At 39.6% G+C, this 23,081-nt stretch overlaps 1 protein-coding gene across 6 annotated transcripts in view; it reads left to right on the plus strand.

Moving 5' to 3' along the window:
* The window catches only part of LOC111159996 (abl interactor 2), a 112,024-nt gene extending 92,485 nt beyond the window's left edge, over positions 1 to 19,539 (plus strand). For 3 of the 6 annotated variants that reach the window (XM_022522856.1, XM_022522776.1, XM_022523010.1), the window contains 3 exons: positions 1,893 to 2,051; positions 12,051 to 12,224; positions 19,176 to 19,539. In XM_022522856.1, the coding sequence (XP_022378564.1) occupies positions 1,893 to 2,051; positions 12,051 to 12,224; positions 19,176 to 19,351 (509 nt within the window). In that variant the 3' untranslated portion in view covers positions 19,352 to 19,539. Of the gene's footprint in view, positions 1 to 1,892; positions 2,052 to 8,344; positions 8,432 to 12,050; positions 12,225 to 19,175 lie in introns of all 6 variants that reach the window. The other 3 variants (XM_022523097.1, XM_022523171.1, XM_022522935.1) reach the window with 2 other exon arrangements.
* Positions 19,540 to 23,081: the final 3,542 nt, after the last annotated feature.

Consider the following 23,081-nt stretch of genomic DNA (forward strand, 5'->3'; position numbering starts at 1 on the left):
TGTTTCTTTTATGGATTGTGCTTTCAGTGTCATACCTTCAAACTTGTTACCTTACACAAGGTCAAAGATTTTGTTCTGTTTTGTTTTTTTTTTTTCCTAGAACTTTTTAAATAATTTTTTTAAAAGATTTTATTTATTTACTTATTTGAGAGGGAGAGAGCGAGAGAGAACATTAGCGGGATAGTTAGGTCTGTGTTAATTAAACTATAGTTTTGTTTGCTTTTTTAACCCAAAGCAAAGTAAATGCCTTATTAATGGAATGAATAGAGAGTCTTTAATGTTTGTCTTTGAATTACTGAGGACTTATGTGAGATTTTAGACTGGATCTAACTATATAAAACTCATAATGGTTTAATTATCAGATGTTTTTAACTTGAAGATAGTAGGTTTGTATTAGTTTGTTACAGATTGATTATGAAAATGCCAATAATGTATTCTATCTGGTGATTCAAATGACAAAATGTACCTTTTAAACAATCATTTATATATTTTTACATTTTTTATCATTGTTGCAGAGACGTGACAGTAGATTATGTAAAAGCTTGAATACTCCAGATTTTTTATACAACAGAATTGATTTTTAGGTTTTGATGCTATCATATGTAAAATTAAATGATATAGAAGATCTTGAGTCCTTTTATAATATTCTTTATATGAATGCACATGAATCCAAGTTGGATAAAGTTACAGAGTTCCTGAAGACCAATTTTGCTCATGTAAACCCTTTGTACTGTCATAGATAAGATAAAAAATTGCCAGAAGTGTTTTTCTTTCTTTTCTCCTTTCCTCCTCCCTTTCTTCCTCCCTGCACTTTCTCCTCCTCTTTCCTCTTCCCTTCATCTCTCCTCTCCTCCCCTGGTTCTTCCTCTCTGCCTTCTGCTCCTCCCCTTCCCCTTTTCTCTCTTCCCCTCCTTTCTTTCCGGTTGGAGTGGTCTTTTAAGGGTGCTCCAGTACTCTGTCTGATCTGTCTGTAAGAGTAGGCCTTCAGTTGAATGATTTTAAGTGGAAGTGGAGTCAAGATAAAATTTAGGAACTGGATTGCATTAGGGAATTGGGTAGATAAAGAAAAAATGTCTTTAGTTGGCATTAGCTGTTTAAGTACTCAGCAAAACTGAGTGAAATTGCTAATATTATAGGTTTAGAGATGGTATTACAAATAAGATACATTTTGATTCCCTTTTTTTACCTTAGCTTTTTTCTTAATTATAAATTTCTTAAGCTCTAATTTTAAGACAAAATAATCGGGACGCCTGGGTGGCTCAGTTGGTTAAGCCGCTGCCTTCGGCTCAGGTCATGATCCCAGGGTCCTGGGATCGAGTCTTACATCGGGCTCCTTGTTCAGTGGGGAGCCTGCTTCTCTCTCTGCCTCTGCCTGCCTCTCTGCCTGCTTGTGTTCTCCCTCCCTTTCTCTCTCTCTCTGACAAGTAAATAAATAAAATCTTTAAAAAAAAAAAAGACAAAATAATCTAGTGTTGGAGATGGAGATTTTTGATTGAATAAAGATGTATTTGATTTGGAATTATGTCACTTGATTGCTGAAATACTTTGTTTTCCTTTAAACTGACTGCTTTGCCACCTTAAATTTACTGCTCTTATTATTTTGAATAAGACTGTGTGAAACATTTTTTTTCTTTTGCTGTCCCAAATGTCATTCTTGTTAAGTTTTTTTTTTAAGTATTTATTTATTTTACAGAGAGAGTTTCCTGCTTTTGCACTTTGATATGTTAGCTGACCAATAACTCTGACCTTGCATGATGTTTAACAGATAGCAATTAAATTAACTAAATATTGTAATTTTTAATAATCTTATTAAGATTCAGGCAGTGTGCCAAAAGCATTTCATTGCCTGAGGTAATTATCTTTTAATGACAGATTTATGCTCTCTTTTCCAGGTCATCCGGTTCAGTTCTATAGCATGAACAGACCCGCCTCTCGCCATACTCCCCCAACAATAGGGGGCTCATTGCCCTATAGACGCCCTCCTTCCATAACTTCACAGACAAGCCTTCAGAATCAGATGAATGGAGGACCTTTTTATAGCCAGAATCCAGGTTAGATTTTCTTTTTCATTCTGTAGAATATATCCAATTAAAATTTTCAGTTACAGGGGAAAAGCCTTTAATTACAAACTACTAGCACATAATAGGTGTTAAATACTATTTGTTGAATGAATAGAAGAATGACTACAAGGTTTGCTAATGCTGTGTCATCCAGTTTTTTTTTAAAATCAGTACATGGTTTCTGTGTAAAGCGTAGAACTTAATTTTTCTGAGCAGAATCTTTGATTGTGTTGGTGATTATTTGCTTTTAAGAATAATATTGTGGTGAACGGTATTTCCTTCTTATTTAACCCGATACCCTTGCTCTGTGAATACCAAATAATGAAAATCGAGTGTTCATGAACAGTCTGTAAGTGGTATAGTGAAAGAGAAGGGATATTTTTGAAGCTGTTTTGTGCTCTGCAGTTACACTGTTGTACTCAGCTCTCATACCAAACCCGTGGTGGGGAGGCTAGGGCTTGGACAGGTCGATCTAGATACTGTAGTCATCTTCCAGTTGCATCATGCATCCATAAAAAGTTAATCTGGCACATATTTAATACCACATGTAGTCATTATTTTTGCTTCTTCCCCAGAGAGGATAAGAGCAAATATTAGACTCTCTGACTATTGTGGACATGGTGTATCAACTTACTGTGTTTTTCTGTATTTTTGCCCACAGGCCACTAAGCCTGTGTATCTTTAATATTAGGGGACAACCCGTTCCCTCATGAACCAGTCTGCTGTGGCTACTACCTTTTGGTGAAATCTTATTCCTTTGGAGTCATGCAGAAGAAACTTGATTCTACTTCTACATAAATGCAGTTTAAAGAATGATTTTATATGTATTATCTCATTTGATTCTCATAATCATGGGATCATTTTCATCTGCATTTTGTAGGATGAGAAACTGAGGCTGAAGTGATGTCCCGTTAGGATTTGAACTTGGGTCATATGCCTCGAAGTTCCGTGTTCTTCTTCGTCCTAGCCTCCTTACCTTCAGATTTGCTTTTAAAAATCTCTCTGAAACTCCTAGTCTTCTCTTTGGTGGGGGTGAGGGGTGGTGAAGAGGATGTCCACATCGCGATAGAAAATGCATGAGAGCCAGAGACCTTATCAGTCTTTATACAGTGTTATGCTGGGAACAGTGCTCAGGACGTTCACTGTGCTTTTCTGAGATGGAAATCTGGCAGCACTGTTCTGTATTTGGTTGAGTTTGAAAGGGCGTTAGAACATAGGAATTAAAATACGGAACACCCAGTGTCTAGTGCCAAGTCCTCCGAGTACAGTAACTGTTTTCTAATGATCCTAAGGGTGCAATAGTTGTTTTCTAATGAGATTATTTCAGAAGCAAGTTAATGAAAGGAACACTTCGATCAGGGAATAACTGAAACCTCTTTGGCTCTCATTGTTTCTTAAGAATTTAACCAAAGAAACAGGAGCACAGACTTACCACTCATCCTGTCAGCAGCTAAGAGGATAACTGAAATAAATAGAGCTAAATGTAAGTTAACAGTTTCTGCCTTAAATATGAGTGTGAAGGGCTTTGGTGGCAAAGAAATATGTGTACACACACACACACACGTACACACGTGTATTTGTACATTTACAGATCTCAACCTAGTTTGGTAAATGTCTTAGTTCAGGCTGCTGTCGTGAAGTGCCATAGGACAGGTGACTTACAAATAACAGAAATTTATGTCTCACAGTTCTGGAGGCTGGAAGTCAGATCAGGGCGCCAACATGGTCAAGGTCTGGGGTTCTCTTCCAGGTAGCTGACTTCCATCTTCTTGTACCCCCCATGGTGGAAAAAAAGAGGGAATTTTCTAGGTCTTCTTTATAAGGGCACGAATTCCATTCTAGAGGGGTCTACCCTCAGGACCTAATTGCCTCCTAAAGACCCCATCTCCTAATACCATCACATGAGAATTCCAACATATGAATTGAGGGATGCATAAATATTCAGTCCATAACGTTAAAGAATTGATAATGTGGTGTTTAAGTACCAACGTCTTTGGTAATAGATAATCCTATATTTTATTGCTCACAGTTCCTTACAGCAAAGACTAAAAAATCTAATTCAAAAAGTGAAATGTTGTTTCCAAGATATGTGACTGTATATAGTTGTATGAGAGAGGAATTTGTGAATGAGTATGGTGTTTTACACAGGGAAAATGTCAAGGTTTACCTTGAATGTTATGAAAACAACTACAAAGAAACTGAAAAAATAACATTGGGTTGGTGGTATTGCAGAAGAGAAGCCAATAACATATATCCTCTAAATGAAAGTTAAGTTATAGCATTACCGTAAATTTCCAGAAGAATACAGATGTGGTAAGGCTTTAGCAAAGTATGAATAAAGAGCAGTAGCAAGAAGCATTTTTCAAATCCTTATATTAGGCAGTCTTTAGGGTTTGTTAGAGAATCCTTACTCTTCTTATCTTTTATTTTTTAAGAATGCTTACTGTAATGAGAGCAAAAAAGCCAGAAAACAACTGAAAAGTGTAATATTCTCAAATGACCAAGTAAGCCAGATAGACACTTAACACTGATTATTAACACAAGCTGTGTTTTTAAACTTTGTGTTAATTTGCTGCTTTTTCTTACCATAACATCTTGTGATTTTTTTTTTTGCTTGGAAGGGAATAACAACAATGATCCAATTCTTTTAACCCTTCTGAAACTACAGAACTGATAATTATTTGGTAACCGTATTCTTTTCCATCAAAGAAGCCTCCTTACTCAGTATGATGAGTTAAGTTCACTTTTAAATGCTCCCTGCTGTTCATGTTTAGGAAAGTTTCACTCTTAAAATGAATTGCTCAAATATTTTCCTTTACTGCAATGTAAAATAGAAGCACCTAAATTTGAATGCACTCTCAGATGTCTGTAACCTCCAAAGGTAGTAGTCTTTCCTTAAAAAAAAGATTTATTTATTTATTTATTTTAGGGACTGGGTTGGGGGGGAGGGGGAAAAGGAGAGAGAAACTTAAGCAGACTCTGCGCTCAATGCAACCCTGAGATCATGACGAGCTGAAACCCAGAGTGGGACACTTAACTGACTTTATCACCCGGGTGCCCCAGTGGTATCCATTAATGGTTTTAGAAGTAGTATTCATTTAGAACATTTGGAATGTTCATTTTGTCTGATTTTCTCAGAGTATTTACAAATCTGTAGAAATAAGCTGTAAAATTCCAAGTTATTTTTCAAAACGTTTTGAAGTAGACATTTTAAAACAATAAGCCTCAAAGATTATGCTCCACAGGATTTCATAAATAACCAGGAAGGTCATGTTCGGAACGTCTGTATATTTCGTCAGCACAGACTCATCCTCTAAGTGTGGTTTGCTTGCAGAGCCTTTACTATGTACATACCTACTTGTTACTGTGTGTAGAACTTAAGACCTCTCTAAAACTCCAGTCATCTGGTGAGGCCATGTCTTCACATTAACATCGTTAGTACATATTGTGAACGTAAAACTCCCGAATCTAAGTTTGGAGATCTTTGGTGGCTATAGGGAAAGGGTCTTGTCAAATGAAGAATCATCTTAACTAAGTGGAGTGGATACAAGTGTCTGATTACTTCTCTTCCCTGTTCATGAGATGCTAGGACTAGAACCAAATAATGCAGATGATTCTTCTCATCAAAATCCTGCTTCAGTCTTCTAGAATGCTTTTGTTTTCAGCTCAACTCTAAGGAAAATAAATCTAGTCTAAAGTAGGATGTTGTGGTTCACAGGAGTTCTTGTCAGATAAAATCTTAATGCGGTCCAGAAAGAAAATGCTGTGGTATCGAAATTAATTTGGATCATCACATTAAATTTTTGCCCTGGGGGAAAAAAGTAGTATTTGGGGTGACCTTTGTAAACTCCATTTGGAACTGAATTTTTTTTCTTTTAAGATTTTATTTATTTATTAGAGAGAGAGAGAGAGAGAGAGAGAGAGAGAGATCACAAGTAGGCAAAGAGAGAGAGAGAACAGGAAGCAGGCTCCCTGCTGAGCAGAGATTCCCAGGACCCTGAGATCATGACCTGAGCCCAAGGCAGAGGCTTAACCCATTGAGTCATCCAGGTGCCCCTGGAACTGAATTTTTTAAACATGGTCTAGCTTTGAGAAAAATCCAACTTGTTTTGTTATGAAGTAAATGTTTTTTAGGAAGATTTGGGATTGGTTTTTACCTGGGCTGTTGTTGGTGGACTTCTTAAAACCATATGATTTCAGATTTTCACTTTCAGAACTAGAAAAGAAATAGAACATACTCATCTTAAAAAATAATAATACACTTGATCTACCTACAAAAAGACTGTTGTGAGTTAAACACCTAATCATTCTGGTTTAGCTGAGCACCAGAAGGTCATAAAAGAAAAAAAAAAAAGGATGAGAAATAGTGACTGAAATGGGGAATTCCCTACTTTTCTGTTATGGGACTGTTGGTAACAGAAGAGGAACATTTTCATCTTATTTGATGGGAACATACACCCAGTAGATACTTTTCTAGAATACCAGTTGCTGTCTCCTTCTCTTTTATCAGCTTTGTCTCTGCTACTTCTATGTTTATTATGTCATCTTCTTCCTCCAAGTTTGGAAACACAGGGTATTGGGAACATACCAGCAATTGTTCCAAGCCTCTGTGAGGGGAAGACAAGGCACCGAAGGGTTTACTACCAAGAAGTACGACCTTAGGGAAAAACCTAATCAAAAGTTACCTTTTAAGAAAGGTACTTGTTTCTAGGGTTATTCTTCTGTCCCTTACAGCTAGATACTCTTCAGTGTTAACTAATAGCTTAACTCTTGTCTATATATCACGTATGTTTCTTAGCTACCAAGTAGTACTTTTTTCATACTATTACTAAGTTTTCTTCTTTTCTCTGTGTTTATGCTGCATTGATTTTTTTTTTTTTTTTTTTTTTTTGGTGACAGGTCCTAGGTTAGGCATTCTGCATGCATTAGTTTTTGGTTTTTGTTCTTTTTAAATCTTTGCAACCGCTCTGTAAAGCAAACCGCTTTTTTCACCACATTTATGGATTAGGTCCAAAGAAATGATTACTAGGTGTTTAACAACAAGGAAATGGCGAATCAGGTGTTTGATGCTGGGTGACTTTGAAGTCCAGTCTCTCACCACTGAGCACTCTTCCCCCTAAGGCACTTCCCTAGTTCCTGTCTACCTACTCACTTTTCCAGGTTTGCACTGGTCATGCTGTTCTAGACCTGTCAGCCTCTGCCCCTCACTTGGTTCTCGTCTTGTCTTTCTCTTCTCCGCTTGTTGAACTCCTTTTCTTCTAGTGCCCATTCTTGAGTGTTTCTGTGTGGCCTTCCGTACAAATACCCCCCCCCACCCCACCATCCCCATGCCGACTCTCCCAGCACAGCGCCCCCCAGCGGATTGCTACAAACATTGCTGGGCTCAGGTTATGTTCTTTGGTATCTCTGGTTAGAATATGAGACCTTTGAGGGCAGTGACTCTTTCATCTTTTCAGTTGTATTAGTCTTAACTGTAATTTGAGTTAATAAAGGTGTTTTCTTTTCATAAGAAGATACATATTGTGCTTTACACTCATTCTGAAGGAAAAGCATAACTGTAGAATTAATCTTGGGCTATTGTTTGGCATGTACCAGCTTTATTTATTTACATACGTTAAACATTCGTTGCAGGCTGACTAGTGCTATGCACTGTACCAGGTGTTTGCGATAGAGGGAAGGACACGTTGGGGAGGAGAGAGTGATTTGAATGAGTCTGGTGTTTTTTGGTATGAATTGGAATTGTAATGACACAGACCTAACTCTCAGAATGGTTTGATACTGGCTTCCTAGCAGAGTGCTTGCCACTTACTAGAAAGTCAGTAAATATTTAATTAATGAATGAAGAACCAATTAATTTGCCTGTTAATTAAGTCATGGAAAGTATAAATTTAGGATGTTGGGATGCAATTTTTTTTCTGGTATTGAACATTTAAACTCGTAACCTTTAAAATCCTGAAAACCAAATTATTCATGATAATCTGCAGAAATTCTTTGAGAAAATATGTTGTTAGTGATATGACAAGATCACTTTGGTGTTACATGGTAGCATAGATCTGTTTATAAGAAATGCTTCCTGTTACAATTTTTAGAACTTTCTTTAAACTCCCCTAATACTTTGTTTTTTGTGTTAATGTATTATCCCTCAAAAGAGGGCCTTTAAGATAGCTTAAAAATATTTGTGCCTAGGGGTTTCCCTCCTTATATGTTTGTTTTATTGTATTAGCCTTTCCTTTTAATGTGACTCGCCCTTAGCCCTTACCCTCCACACCTTTTTGTTTTCGCAGTATCTCTTGCTCCTCCTCCTCCCTCCATCCTACAGGTAACTCCTCAGTTACCTTTAATGGGATTTGTGGCCAGAGTCCAAGAAAATAGTAAGTTTATGTCTTCTTTATGCTGTAGATCAGATTATAGGCATAAAATGTCATTTATATATAATTGGCTGAATAGTCCTTCGTTCACTGAGAGTTCACATATTTGCATATTATGGGCAAGTTCCTGGGTGAGCAGCTAGTGTGATAAAATAATTAAGATGAAGTTCTTTGCTTCCAGATAACTTAAAATCTGGTAGTAAAGATGAGACAAGAATAAAATAAAGCCCATCTAAGAAAAGAAAGACCACATCTAACCAAGGAGATGCTGCTTAGTCCCCCAGATAGCCCGTCTCTTTCTCTGCATTGCTCAGATAGCTAGTAGCCTCGTTTGCTGTCACCGGAGTCGCAGGGTCTGGTGGCCGGGCTTGAGAATCTTCCTCCAGTCTTGTGATTCCAGGTGTAAAAATGGCCATGCCGTGGTAGGTCTCAGGGGACCAAATTGCCAGTCTGTCTCTCCTAGGAGGCCTCGAAGACTGGCAATGAATTTCCATTGGCCTGTAGTCTGGGGTGGAGGCAGGCAGGACCAGATAACTAATTTTACTGACCTATTCAGTCGTCTCCTAGGAAAGCATTAAGGAAGCTCAGGGGACTGATGTCTCCGAAGCAGGAGGCCTGTGTCACACTCAGTGAGGAACTGCTGTTACAGAGACCAGTGAAATAGGCCATAAGATGAATTCTTTTCTGGGGAGAGGTCTATGCAAGGAGCCCACATCACAATCACACAGTTGCACGACGGGCGTGGAATCTGAGCTAGGCGTTTCCATTAATGAAAAGTTTAATGCCATCAGTATGATGAAGCCCAGTTGTATGCATCTCATAACAGGGGTGGCCTGACCAGAGGGGCAGAAATATTTGCACTGTGTTGCTTAGGACTCCTGGTTCTTCAATGGGCGTTGCTGATACCAGAATGGGAGCTCTTAGGAGAGCGGGAATTTTCGGTGCTTCTGCTGGCTGGCTGTTTCCCCTGCACTTAGAGAAGCATCTGACACAAAGCAGACACTTTAGTCCCTGGTTTGTTGTTCTTTTGTGTTGGGGTTGTTTTTTTATTTGTTTGTTTTTTGTGCTTTTGTATCTAACCAAATGTCCCCTTTCATGGACACATTTCTTTGTTGCATTTTAACTGGTTAGAATCCTGTCCCACTTGCCTGAGGGCTCACGGCCTCTTCCGGGTGCCTTTGCATCTCTGTTCGCTTCTGAAAATAGTCTGACTTCCGCTTATTGGAAGGTAAACCAGGAGCACCTCCAGTGTTCAGCAGTGTGATTGCCTTTTGGGATAGTCTTTTCTTTCTTTCCATAGTCACATATATTTCTCACCTACAAAATGTAGAAAAATAAGAAAACTTTGTGTATGAGGTGAGCTGTGGCTGATTTTGCGGACACAGCAGGACTTCTGCATTCAAATGAATGTTCTCTTCAAAACATTCACCTTGGAAAGATGTGTACTTGTCTTTTAGAATTATCTTCTTAGTTTTCAGGTATATTAGCAGATAGTCTATAATAAGATTGATACTTGTAAACAGTCTGGAATTACTTGGAACCAGGTATACTGGGCTGAGTAGTGCAGCTATGATTCTGTTATTCTTAAAATCCTTCTATGGCTCCCCATTGCTCTTTGGATAGAATCCAAACTGTTGGAAGGCCCTTCCTACTTAGTCCTCTTCAGCTTCCTTATGCCTCTTTCTACTAAACTTTGGCCAGTTCTCTGAAGGGTTCCTACTTTCTTACCTTTGTATTTTTTTTTCTCCCTTCACATCTGACATGAAATATCCACCCTCACTCCATCCTGCCCTCTGGCCGTTAACTCTTACTTATTCTTCAGGTTCAGGAAGCCTTTCCTGACCTATGTAAGAGTTTTGGTCTGTTGCTGTGTTTTTCATAGTGACTTAAAGCACTTACCGCATGTAATTACAAGTGAACATTCTGTTGTCCATGTCTCTATGACTTTTGTCTACTGCTCTGTCTCAGTGCTGAACATAGTGGCTAGCCATGGTCGGCTCTCAGTTGATGTTTGTTGAATGAGTAATCATGAAATGTGACTTTAAAGTTACTGATCTTGTCCCATAATAGTGTGTCTTTTAAGATAACAGGCATTGAAGTTCAAATTCCTGCTTTTCCACTTACTTAGTGTAGGACTACTTAATCCTGGAAAGCCAGTTTCCACATAAAATGAGGATTAAAATGGTAGCTTACGTCAGTCTCATTAACTCTGAGGCATTATAAGAAATAGTAAAAATGAGCAGTGGCAGAATCTTTGAGTAATTTTATAATGTAATTTTTCAAGGTGATTGTTTTGAAAGACAGCATTCCTTTGGATCTTTGTTTTTATGTAATTGTTTAAAGTCAGCCTCTTTACCTTATAAATGCAAATAGGTTATATTATTGATTCCCAACCTTATGTAATTTGTCATAAAATATATGCTCAATCACATATCTGTAGTTTTTATTTTAAAAACCCATTAGCAGTAAAAGAATCACTTTTAATGAGTAAAGTTTGGAAGTGCATCAAGCAGTCAGGTTGGGAAGTAGACTGGCAGCGCGTGGGAGAACCTGGAACAGGACAGAGGAGGATACTGACGTCCCAGTCCCCACCAGGCGCCAGCAGTCTTCTCACGTCCACTTGGTTGAATCAGTAGGCTCAGATGAAAGCTAGAAAATAAACAGGATTGCTCAGAGAGTTTCACAGAAACAGTACTGGTACCTCACGAATAAGAATAAATAAATGAAATTGAGCAGCTGATAAATGCAGCTTTACTCAGTTTATTTTGTTGAGCTGTGTCCAGTTATGTACCAACCATTTTGAAAAGCTTTGAGTTGCCCGAGTTTGGATATATGCTGATACTTGAGCCGTGGGAGCAGATTTTTAAGTCACTCTTGCATATTTAGCGTGAGGAAATTCTGGATCACAAATCAGCCTGAACTAGGTGAAATGCTCTCTCTAAAAAAACAGCAAGACGAACATCTTCATGGACGAAGTTACCCAAAGTCTTGTGATTTCCATTCCACTAATTTGGTAAAATGCTATTAAAAAAAATTCATTGAAAGGAATGTAGATTACTAATATTTGACTATTTACAAGTGCATTCTAATTTATTAAAAATGAAATATGCTTGAAAATGTCCAAATTATTAATATTTTTGATAACCACAGCTCCTTGGATATAATATAAAACCAAACTATATTGTACTTACTCTTTCTTTGAAAAAGAGGATTATGTATTAGCATAAACAGGTTCCAGGAGACTCATTTAATAAATACTATTTTAGTTAAGCTTTATTTAACACCCATCAGCCCTGACCCAGAGGGAGGAGAAAGTCATGCTTGGAGATTTGAAACATTATAGTTGGTGGGGAGCCTTCTCTTGCCCACTTATTTTTTGAAAAGATCATTTTTAAAATTAGCATATAATGGATAATTTGTTTCAGGGGTATAAGTCTGTGATTCGTCAGTCTTACACAATTCAGAGCACTAAACCATAGCACATACCCTCCCCAGTGTCCATTACCCAGCAAAAGATCACTATTTCCGTCTAGATTTACATTCCATGTGTATAGAGGCTTGGATAGAAAATACTGAACTTTGCATAACATGTAGTTTTGTTATCAGCTTGATACATTCTTAGTTTCAGATACACCACCTCCTCCACCACCTGTGGAAGAACCGGTCTTTGATGAATCCCCTCCCCCACCTCCTCCCCCAGAAGATTATGAAGAGGAGGAAGCAGCTGTGGTTGAGTATAGTGATCCTTATGCTGAAGAGGACCCACCATGGGCTCCAAGATCTTACTTGGAAAAGGGTAAGTTTCAGAGGGATATCTAGAGGGATGGGAAGACACCTCGACATGGAAATGGAATTTACTCATACTGAAAACCTTACTTATTTTTTTACTGATAGGTAAAGTTTTGCTTGCATAATCTATGCAACATTTTATTAATTTAGCTTACAAGGTTCATGATTTTTGAAAATCACACTAGTAAAATTCTGTCACTCTCTGATTTTATACTGATGGTTATTTATTGTTCCTACTGAACATGCTTTTTTATGAGTGGTTTCTATAAGGCACAAATTTTAAAAATAGACTTTTTCTGGAATGTCTCTGGAAGAGGATGATATTTCCAAATTATTAGTTATTTTTGTGGTATCTTCTTTCAGATATTTTAGGTTAAGCATCTGCATATGAAATTTTCTTCCAAACAATAATGGTTTCTCAGTTTCTTTGCGAAGTACTGTTGGGCATTTTTTTAAGTGAAAAGTTTCTCTGAATGGAACTTTTCTGACATGACACTTTTGGGACACAGGCTTCCAAATCTCACGAAGACTAGCTCAGAAAAAATGTATGCTATCTTCAAATTTTCTGTTAAGGGAATCGAAGCTACTAACTTACTGATTTTAAAAACTGACCACATTAGAATCACCTGGGGAGCTTACTCTAACACATAGGGTAAAGGTAAAGTAACAGTGACAGATTTACCCTTCCTCTTTTTTTTTTTTTAAAGATATTTTATTTATTTATTTGACAGACACAGATCACAAGTAGGCAGAGAGGCAGGCAGAGAGAAAGGAAGGGAAGCAGGCTCCCTGCTGAGCAGAAAGCCCGATGCGGGCCTCGATCCCAGGACCCTGGGATCATGACCTGAGCCTAAGGCAGAGGCTTTAACCCACTGAGCCACCCAGGCGCCCTACCCTTCCTCTTAAAGCAGGAATGAGTCCAGAAAAAAAATACAAAAATAATGATTTTCAGACACTGGATAACAGGCAGTGGTAGACTATGACCCCATGGAGAAGGAAGTCAAACAAGGGAAACCTTTGATTGTCTGAGTTTGCTAACTAGGGGAAATTTCTGGGCCACAGTGCAAGGAGGTGGAACCCAAACAGAGCCTGGAGATCTCACTGCACAGGCAAGGTAGAGATCAGAGTCTTAGGAGGCCACAGAGAAGTAGTAGTTACACAAAGACAGAGGACAGCACTCTGGAGATCTGCAGAAGCGTCCCCGTATGTCTTTGAGCGAACAGTCCTCTGTGTACGTGTGAGGAAACCACCTGAGTTTGGAGAGAGAACCACCAGAAAGGAGTTCGCAAAAGAATTACTGGAAATAACAAGTCTGGGAATGGTTCGTGCTCCTGAGCCAGCCACAACAGAAAGACCTTGCAATGCACAGGGTATAGAGAAGAGGCCTCAAAACTGTCTGCCTGTAGTGACGGGGCCAAATTAGCCATACACTAAAGGTTACTCCAGACTGCCCTAACAGATGCTTAAATACGAACCCTGCAAGTGTCCAACTGATTCCACGTAACTTAGTTGATCTCTAAAACAAAATCCAACATTGCTCAGAAAAGTAAAAAAAAAAAATCCAGAGCACCAAAAGGTAAGATCCACAGTGTCTAACATCCAATCAAAAATTCCAAGGCATGTAAAAAAGCAGGAAAATATAACTAAGTCAGTGAAAAGAAACGGAAATGATTGAGATGGGGGAATTACCCGACAAGGGTGTTTATATTACAGATGCCCCATGGGTCTAAGAAGGTAAGAGCAAACATAAACACAAAAGAGGAGCAGAATGTCTATAAAAAAAAAAAAAGAGAGACCCACATAGAATTTCTAGAGATGAAAAATAACAGTATCTGAAGGGCCAGTTCAGAAGAAAAGATCAGCAACTTGGATGATATGACAATAAAAACTATCCAAAATGAGATGTGGAGAAAAACCAAAAACGGCAACAGATATGTGGGACAATATCAAATAGTTTTCATTTGCAGAAGATATGATTTTTTTTTTTAATTATTTGAGAGAGCGCAAAAGCAGGGGGAGTAGCGGAGGGAGAGGGAGAAGCAGATTTTCCTGCCGAGCAGGATGCCTGATGGGGCTGGATCCCAGGACCCTGAGATCATGTCCTGAGCCGAAGGCAGACACTTTACTGACTGAGCCACTCTGGTCCCCCAGAAGATATGATTTTATATGTAGAAAATCCTATAAGGAATCCACAAAGAAGCTGACAGAGCTAAAAAGCGAGCTCAGCAAGATTGTAAGCCACAAAGCCAATGTGCAGAATTAATTGGATTTTATTTTTTAATTTATTTTTAAAAAGACTTTATTAGAGAGCGACAGAGATAGTGAGAGAGAGCACAATGGGGAGGAGAGGGAGAAGCAGGCTCCCCACTGAGCAGGGAGCCCGATGCAGGGCTTGATTCCAGGATCCTGGGATCGTGACCTGAGCTGAAGGCAGATGCTTAATGGACTGAGCCACCCGGCTGCCCCAAATTAATTGGATTTTTATATATGAGCAACAAACACTTGGTGATTGAAATTTATTCAATTATACCTTTTGTAGTAACATCGAAAATATGAAATACTTAAGGATAAACTTAATAAAATATATGTAAGACCTATATGAGAACTGTAAAACATTAGGAGAAATTAATAAAGGCCTTAAATAAATCAAGAGCTATATTATGCTCTTTGATCATTAATTGTTCAATAATTGGTTTTACCCAAATTGATCTGTAAATTGAATGCAATTTCAGTAAAAATTCTGGGAGCCATTCTTACAGAAATTGACAAGGGATTCTAATAGTTATATGGAAATGTAAAAGATCTAGTGGAATCAAAACAGTTAAAAAAAAACTAATGTTGGAAGCTTTAAACTAAGGCTACAGTATTTGGGACAGTGTGGTACTGATATAAGTATAGAAATATAAATCAATAGAATATAGAATCTAGAAAAAGATCCACACATGTTGTTTAACAAAGGTGTCAAGGTAATTCAGTGGGGAAAGGGTAGTGTTTTCAACAAATGTGCTACAACAACTGGATATCCATCATTTGGGGAGCTTATATTCACAAATAGTGGACTTCCATTTCTGGCCAAGGTAGAGGTAAAAAATTAATGTTCATGTAATTTCTACCCTACTTTACCATACACAAAGATTACCTTGAAATGTATTTTAGACCTATTGTACAACCTACACTGTACAACTTCTGGAGAAAAATATAGGAGAAAATCTCTGTGTTCTGGGATTAGGAAAAAAAATTGTAGAGAGCACATAAAAATTGATAGACTGAATATCATTAAATTTTTCTTCTTCAAAGATGCTATAAATAACAAGGCAAGCCTAGACTGGGAAGAATTTTAGCAAAATAATTCAGTAAGGAGGCAAAAAACTTGTAGAAAAAAAATTTGAACACACTTCATTTAGGTGCATGAATTGCAGATGAGCTCACGAGAAGATGCTTAACGTTATTAGTCATTAGGGAAATGCAGATTAAAGCCACAGTGAACCAGACTAAGTCCCACTGCACACCCTCTAGAGTGACTACAGTTAGCAACCCGGACGATACCAGTATTGGAGGAGGTGTGGGGAAGCTGGAGCGCTTAGGCTTTGCCCGTGAGAATGCAGCACGTTTCAGCTACTTTGACAAACAGCTGTCAGTTTTTTGTTTTGTTTTTTAAGATTTTATTTATTTATTTGACAGAGATCACAAGTAGGCAGAGAGGCAGGCAGAGAGAGAGGGGACAGCAGGCTCCCCGCTGAGCAGGGAGCCTGATGTGGGGCTCGATCCCAGGACCCTGAGATCATGACCTGAGCTGAAGGCAGAGGCTTAACCCACTGAGCCACCCAGGCGCCCCCAGCTGTCAGTTTCTTAAGAAATTAGACATACACTTGCCAAGCCGATCTGGCAGTCCTTTCCTACATATAAGTTAAGAGGAATGAAGATCTGTGTTCACACAAAGACTTGAACTCAAACGTTCATAGCTGCTTTATTCATAATAGATAAAACCTGGAAACAGCCCACATGTCTTTCAGCTAGTGAATGGATAAACTAGTTGTGGGATATCCATCCATTCAATGGAATACTGTGCAGCAAAGAAAAAGGAACAGTCTTACTGATACAAGCAACAGTATGGATGGATTTCAAGCATTCTACTAATGACAGAATCTGGACACTAAAGACTCATACTTCATGGTTCCATTTAAATGAAATCTAGAAAATCAGTGGTTTTCAGGGACCAATGCTGGTGGGTGAGGAAATTTATGTAGGGGCAAAAGGAAACTTTGCGGTGGTGGCATGTTCTATATGATGCTTGTGGTGGTGGCGGTGATGTATTTGTCATGTATACGGTGCATACATTTGGCAAAACTCATTGAACTCTACATGTAAGTGGTTATATTTTATGTCTAAATTACACCTTAATAAAGCTGTTTTTTAAGGAAAATAGCCTGAAGTCCTACAGTAGTAGGGTATGACTTTGGGCATTGACATGTTTTACAAACTCCCTACCTGATTTTCACACTGTCCTAGATAAAGTGATGACAGTTTTCCACTCTGAAAAACCAGGTCAGTTATTCCTTAAGAGAACAGCACAATGAAAGAACGGTTTTGCTTTCTAACAATGTACTCTTCATTGAATATGTTAAAAATCTGCAGAAATTTGTAAGTGAAGATAGTAAGTTACTTTCAGTCCAAGTAACTCTTTGGAGTTTAAGAGTATGTTTGAATTGTTCTCTAAGATGTTTTTCAAAGTTTGATTTGTCCTTAAGTTCAGATCTTTTAAAACATGAAAATCAAGTAAGCGCTTTCTTACTCTTTCCGGCAAAACAAAAAGAATCAACCATGCTTTGCTTATGGTTGCTTTTTCGTTTGAGTGTACATCAGTGTTAAGCCTGCGGCCTAATGACTCATTTTGTTCGCTGAGACTGTAGGGCCTGCATTTGAGTCACTTACGTTGCATTCCGTATGTTTGCACCTCCCGACCTAAGAAACCAGAAGCCCATGGGCGTGCATCCCAGCATCAGAATTTTTTAAAGTTCTTCCCATAATTCCAAGGTTGAGAACCGTTGCCATTGGTTTATCTTAACCTTTGGTGGTTTATCTTAATCTTAACCTTTGATTACTGCCCATACTAGCCAAATGGAGATAAGGTGTATATGTAATTATCTTGATTTAAAAGAACAGATAGTTTTATGTATTTATTATGTGCTTGGCATAATGCTAGAGTTACTATGTATGTAAGGCAGTTAGTCTCCCCATTTTGCAAACTAGGAAATTGAGGTTCAAAAATAATTTATATAACAGAAAATGTTAGTGTTACAAAAAAGATAGTATCATAATAGTTATTAAGATAATAAAATATGCTAACAGTTACATAGATGTTCACTTACAATAAACAAGGCCCGGGGCTGTATCTTGTATGTTCATTGCTTCGTTTAATGCAACTATGTTGTTTTTAGGGTTAGAACTATGTAATTCCCATTATACAGCTGAGTAAAAAGAAGCTTAGGAAAGTTAAGTATATTCTGTAAACTCACAAGTGCTAGAGCTGGGGTTTGAACTAGGTGGTATAACCCTAGAGCCCACATTCTTTTTTTTTTTTTTTTTCAGTTTCCCCTAGAGCCCGAGTTCTTAACCGCTGTACTCAGCTTGATTTCAGATCTGGGATTGAGTCTTAGCCGTACTTTTTATTAGCATTAAATTCTTCCTGGCAAACTTCAACTTGTCAGTGCCCGTTTTATATCCTTCCTTCTATCAAGCCATCTGTTCTTGTGTTCTTCCAGCTCAATGATGTAACTTCTTGGTAGAAGTATAAACAATGTATGGTAACTTATCAGATATATTTCTGTCCTCACAAGACTATGACAGTCCCTTGTCTTATTCATCTATCTCTAAAAATCAGCATGGATGTTCCATTAACTATTTTTAAAAAGTGAATAGTGCCATTATTCTATCTGGGGATTCCAGAAAGCTGTTCAGAGGACATGGCATTTGTGGTGTGTCTTGAAGGATGAGTAGGAGTTTCTCAGACAAATTAACTAGGGCAAGTCACACTAAGTCGTAAGTCTCTGTTGTAGTTTTGTTTTCTTATTTGAGGATTAAGTTTGCACGAGAAACTAACAAAGTCAGTATGTACTTATCAGAACGAGAGCTAGGTGGAGATTTTGAGTGAAGTTCTGAGTGGTATAATAAAGGTACAGAGGACCCTTTTATAAAAATAAATCTTCATGTGGAGTTGAGCAAGTTGAAGGTATCCCAAGTGAACTGAACTGTTGAGCTCTAATGATTAGCAACCAGAGATTGTCTCAGATATTAACCAAGTTATTTAAGCAGTGAAGATGACAGGAGAGCGGACAGGTATCTTCGTTTTCTTAAAACTCTTGGCGCCTCATTGTGGATATGTTGCAATGGCACAGCGCGGCCTGCGTTTTGAAAGAATGTATATTGGAGACTCCACTGCCGACACACACAACTCTTGGGAATTCAACTCCTTCTTCGACTTCATGAAGAGGTGTAGGCTCTAGACAGTCGGAGGAGATGTAAATCTGCCATTCCCTTACTCTCACTGTCTCACTTGACCTTTATGGTGCGTGTTACTGCACGAAGAATAATTCACTTGTTTAAAGATACCCGTTTGGGCACAGCGTGGTGCTCCGGCACGAGCTCAGCTGAAGTAGCCGCCGTCCTTCCCGGTTCTGGGACTGGGCCTCTCTCTGCAGTAAGGTAGTTCCCCCTCGGCTCCTGAACGGTAAGTCTGACTAAATGCGATTTTTTTTTTCCTTTATACTGTTTTGAACCTAACCTCTCCGAGATGGGGTTCCATTGCACGTAACGGAGTATTAGAAAAGCATCTTTTGGTCCGTGTTTAGAAAGTCACTGCAGTGCTGCGGCAGTTGGGAAAGGACGGATATTCGCTTACTTGTTTCTGTCTTTCTGGGGATGTTAATTCTTTTCACATCCTATTTTTTTTCCCTTCTAGTTGTGGCAATTTATGATTATACAAAAGACAAGGAAGACGAGCTGTCCTTTCAGGAAGGAGCCATCATTTACGTCATCAAGAAGAACGATGATGGTTGGTATGAGGGCGTTATGAACGGAGTGACTGGGCTCTTCCCGGGCAATTACGTGGAGTCGATCATGCATTATTCTGAGTAAAGCTCAGCAGGGCTGTGTTTCCCTCACAGGAATAGTCAGGTCTTCCCAGATTATCAAAAGGCCCTGGGGATACCCCTCCAGTGAAATGAAGGAAGGATACAGATGACACAAACTGCTTACGTTTTTTTGGTTTATTCCCCAGTATTAAAAAAGCAAGCTGAATCTGAACAAACGGATCTTTCTGCCATTATTTGTACTATATGCTGAGCTGTTTGCATTAAAATAAAGTGACCGTTTCTAAATATGTCCGAGGCATAACGGCATAGAACTCTGTAAAACAAATCAGGTTAAGACTGATCAGAGAATCTGGGATCTTCCTCAGGAATACTGTACACCCTTGGGATTTCTCCTTCTGCAGAACCCGGGGCACTGGATGTTCCCCAGTGCCTGTGCTGGACGGGCCGCGTCTGGCCCTAGTGCTGTGCCCCAGCCCAGCTGCTTCCACTTGGATGAGGAGGAGTGAACTAGGATTTAACTATCATACTTTACCATTTTTATAACTGTTTCGATGGCTTCTTTCCTCGTAACACTGTAAATCCTGCATTCCCTCGGCACTGGAGTGCGCTCTGTGAGTTAACGCTGCTGACTTGCATCCCTTCATGTTTTTCGGTTTGTAGACGGAGGATGACGAAGTGAGTCCCCAGACATTCTGAGGGTGGTTACTAATTGCTGGTTTGATTTTAATGCGCTGCTGCCGCTGCATGAGACCGCACGGCCCCCGATGCTTGTGGGCCCAGACGTGTGACGTGCGGTCGCCTGGTCCGCACACCGGAGCGGGCGTGCGAAGCTAGACGGGAGGCTCCCGAGAGACCGACCCGGGGAGAGTGTTGTGTTCGCAGATGCCCTAGACTCTTGCCTTAGGCACTGTTTCCGGAGTAGAATCTTGGGAGGTCAGACCAGCTTTTGCTTCTTTCACTATTTAGGAAAACATTCTTTTTTTGGAAAATAGCAGTCATTTCCAAGTCTCTTGACAGTCACTGGGAATCAGAGGCTTGCACTGTGCTCCCCGAGTGTGGGTAACGGCCGGTGTCAGCTGCTGCCGACTTTACTCAGTTCTGAGAAAGGTAAATACTGTCCCGGTCTTGTGACTGGCCTTTGAAGTCGCCGCTCTTGGTAAGAATGTGAACCTTCGATCTCGGACCAAGACTAGTGGGATAAAAGGTATAAGGCCAAATATTCATCCTATTACATAGATAAAAATTAAGATAATTTGGAGCAAAACAGTATTTTTTTCTGTCTGCACAAGTTCTAGCTTCACATCCAGCGGAGTTTGTAAGGCAGACGGCTTTAATCACCACTTCTTTCATCATGTAAGAAATACTGGAAAGATCCAAGAGGGCTTGCTGCTCGCCAGCATCAGGACCGAGCTCAGAGGCCCAGCGCGGCCGTGGGTTTGTCCCCGTCCCAGGAACTTTGCCAGGTCATTTCCCAGTGCTGGGGGCAAAGGGGAAAGGCAGTGCCAGTGACCACATTTATTTCGAATGAAGGCCTTGGACGGGATAGTGCAGGCAGAGGAATTTGATTAAAAAATGGAACAGGAGCACTCGTGTATGAGGGAATTCAGGTGGTGTAAGCAGAAGTTAGTATCCCGCTTGCAGCGGTGTTCTCTGAGCACGAAACTTCACCGCCGTTTAACAGGCCTAGATACAGAGTTCCCGTATCAAGACTTTTCGTTTTCAAGTTGCAGGGGTTTTCCCCCACACATTGCAAGTTAGCGATTTTGCTTTTAGTTTTCTCCGACACTTTGAATGGGGGATTTAGCGTTCATTAACTTGCCTCCCCTTCAGGCTTTTGTTAGGTCTTGACATTCTTTATGTCCTGTTTTCCTTTAAAGCAGTGGCCCCGAGAGTGTCCTCTGAGCCTTCAGGTTCATTATGGACCAAGACTATCTACCTGGATAGGTTAAGCTCTTCTTAGTGTTGGTGTATAACTAGGGAAACTGTTTTGAAATTTAGATGTGTTCCAGTTTTTACTTAAATAGCTCTGTGCTGAGAAAGCTTAGTGGATATTTAAGGCAAGAGCGTATTTTGAAATCCAGTGTAGTATTCACAGCTCACACCTACAGAAGCAGAGAAGATAATTGTGCAGAAAAGTTGGTGGCGGTCAGCTCGCCTGTTGGGCCCCGGCCGGACTGTGGCGCGCAGATGGCGCTGGCGCGGTCCTTCATACTGGGGACCGGCAGCAGAGGGGGCTACCGGGCTCAGCCGACTTGCTCGGTATTATTTAGTACTAATGTATACAATTGTTTTAAAAACACCTTTGAGTTTTCTGCATATTTTAAATTTCTGTACAGTTTTGAATTCTATATATTGTCTTGGAAGGATGCTATGTAATGATGATGATGGGCCAGGCCTACAGTAATTGGAGACTTTTAATGTATGTAATATTTCACAGATTGCATGCTATTAATAGTCTGTGAAGGTAGTATTTCTTGATTTATCATAGGTTCCCCCTATTTGTCTTTTTATGAACTACAGGATGGTTGGTAGTAGGGATTCCAAATGGATGCAGAACTCTTACAGGATATGTAATATTGCGGCAGAGATGATCCACGTCTAGACTCTGCTGACTTGTAAGCAACCATTTTAACAGGATAGAGGGAATCTAATGGGAGAGGGGATTTTTTTCCATCTGAAGTGCTTTTCCTTTAAAAAAAAAAAAAGTGACTTAAGAGTCCCTGTTCCCCCCTCCCCACCCACACCTTTTTGGTACTACTGTTTGAAAGGCCACGGGAAAATGAATGAAAATACACTTTTTTGTTGACCTTATGGCAAGGCAATCAATCAAAAGCCAAAATAGTGTCAAGATCTAGACCTGAGAGATTCAGCCTGCTGCACTCGCAGTAGTTACGAGTCTTTTAAGATGACTTGTTCAGTATTCTCCGTCTTTTTGGCTACTTGTTTTCGCCCTCCCTCGGGGGCAGCTGCCCTTCCCATCTTAGGGTTGGCAAGGGCTGCTGGTTTCGCTGTGTTCCTTGGTCACTAGGTGAGACACTCTCATCCCTCCCTTTCTTCCCCCTCCTGCTTCCCTTCCCCCCCCCAGCTAGACAGAAGGTTTATGCATCTTGACAGTGACGTCTGCGATGGAGCTGTGCTCCCCAGCAGTCTTAAGGTGATGATCACTTAGGATTTCTCTGCTTTAGAGGCATCAAAATGATGGTAGTTTGCTTTCATCTTTTTGTGTTCATTTTCTTTTAGCAGGTACCTTTCTGCATTAAGAACAGTTCCTTTATTTTTTTATTACCTTTTCTCCTTGGTGGAGAAGCATGACATTGTCCTGAAGGCTACCTTTCCCCGGAACAGGGTTTGTTGGAGGAGTTGGCAGGTGACTGCCGAGTCTTTGAAAGAACGGGGATCTGAATCACTTGCCACCTGTTCCCTTCTGAACTTCCTTCCCAGGAACTCCTGACTGGTGTTAAGGTGATTTCCCCTCACATGATTTACTTAGAATCCTAGAATTTTAGAGCTCCATGAGATTTAAAAATTTTTAGTTCATTTTGACTGAGGAAGTTAGAGGTTTCATTTCAGGTAACAGCTAGTTAACAACAGTAGAGTTCCTGACTCAGTCAGTGCCGGTACTCTTTCTGCAGCTGTCTTAATTGAATATGCTGTCTGTTTTGTTTTTTTAAATTATGAGTGCTACTTGATGTCTTCAGGAAGACACTTGAAAAGATACGCTATTTTGATAAATACCATCAGTATTCAAACTGTTTAAGAAGTGTATTAAGCAC

Source organism: Enhydra lutris, unplaced genomic scaffold, assembly GCF_002288905.1.
Source record: "Enhydra lutris kenyoni isolate GAN:26980312 unplaced genomic scaffold, ASM228890v2 scaffoldscaffold1, whole genome shotgun sequence".
NCBI lineage: Eukaryota > Metazoa > Chordata > Mammalia > Carnivora > Mustelidae > Enhydra > Enhydra lutris.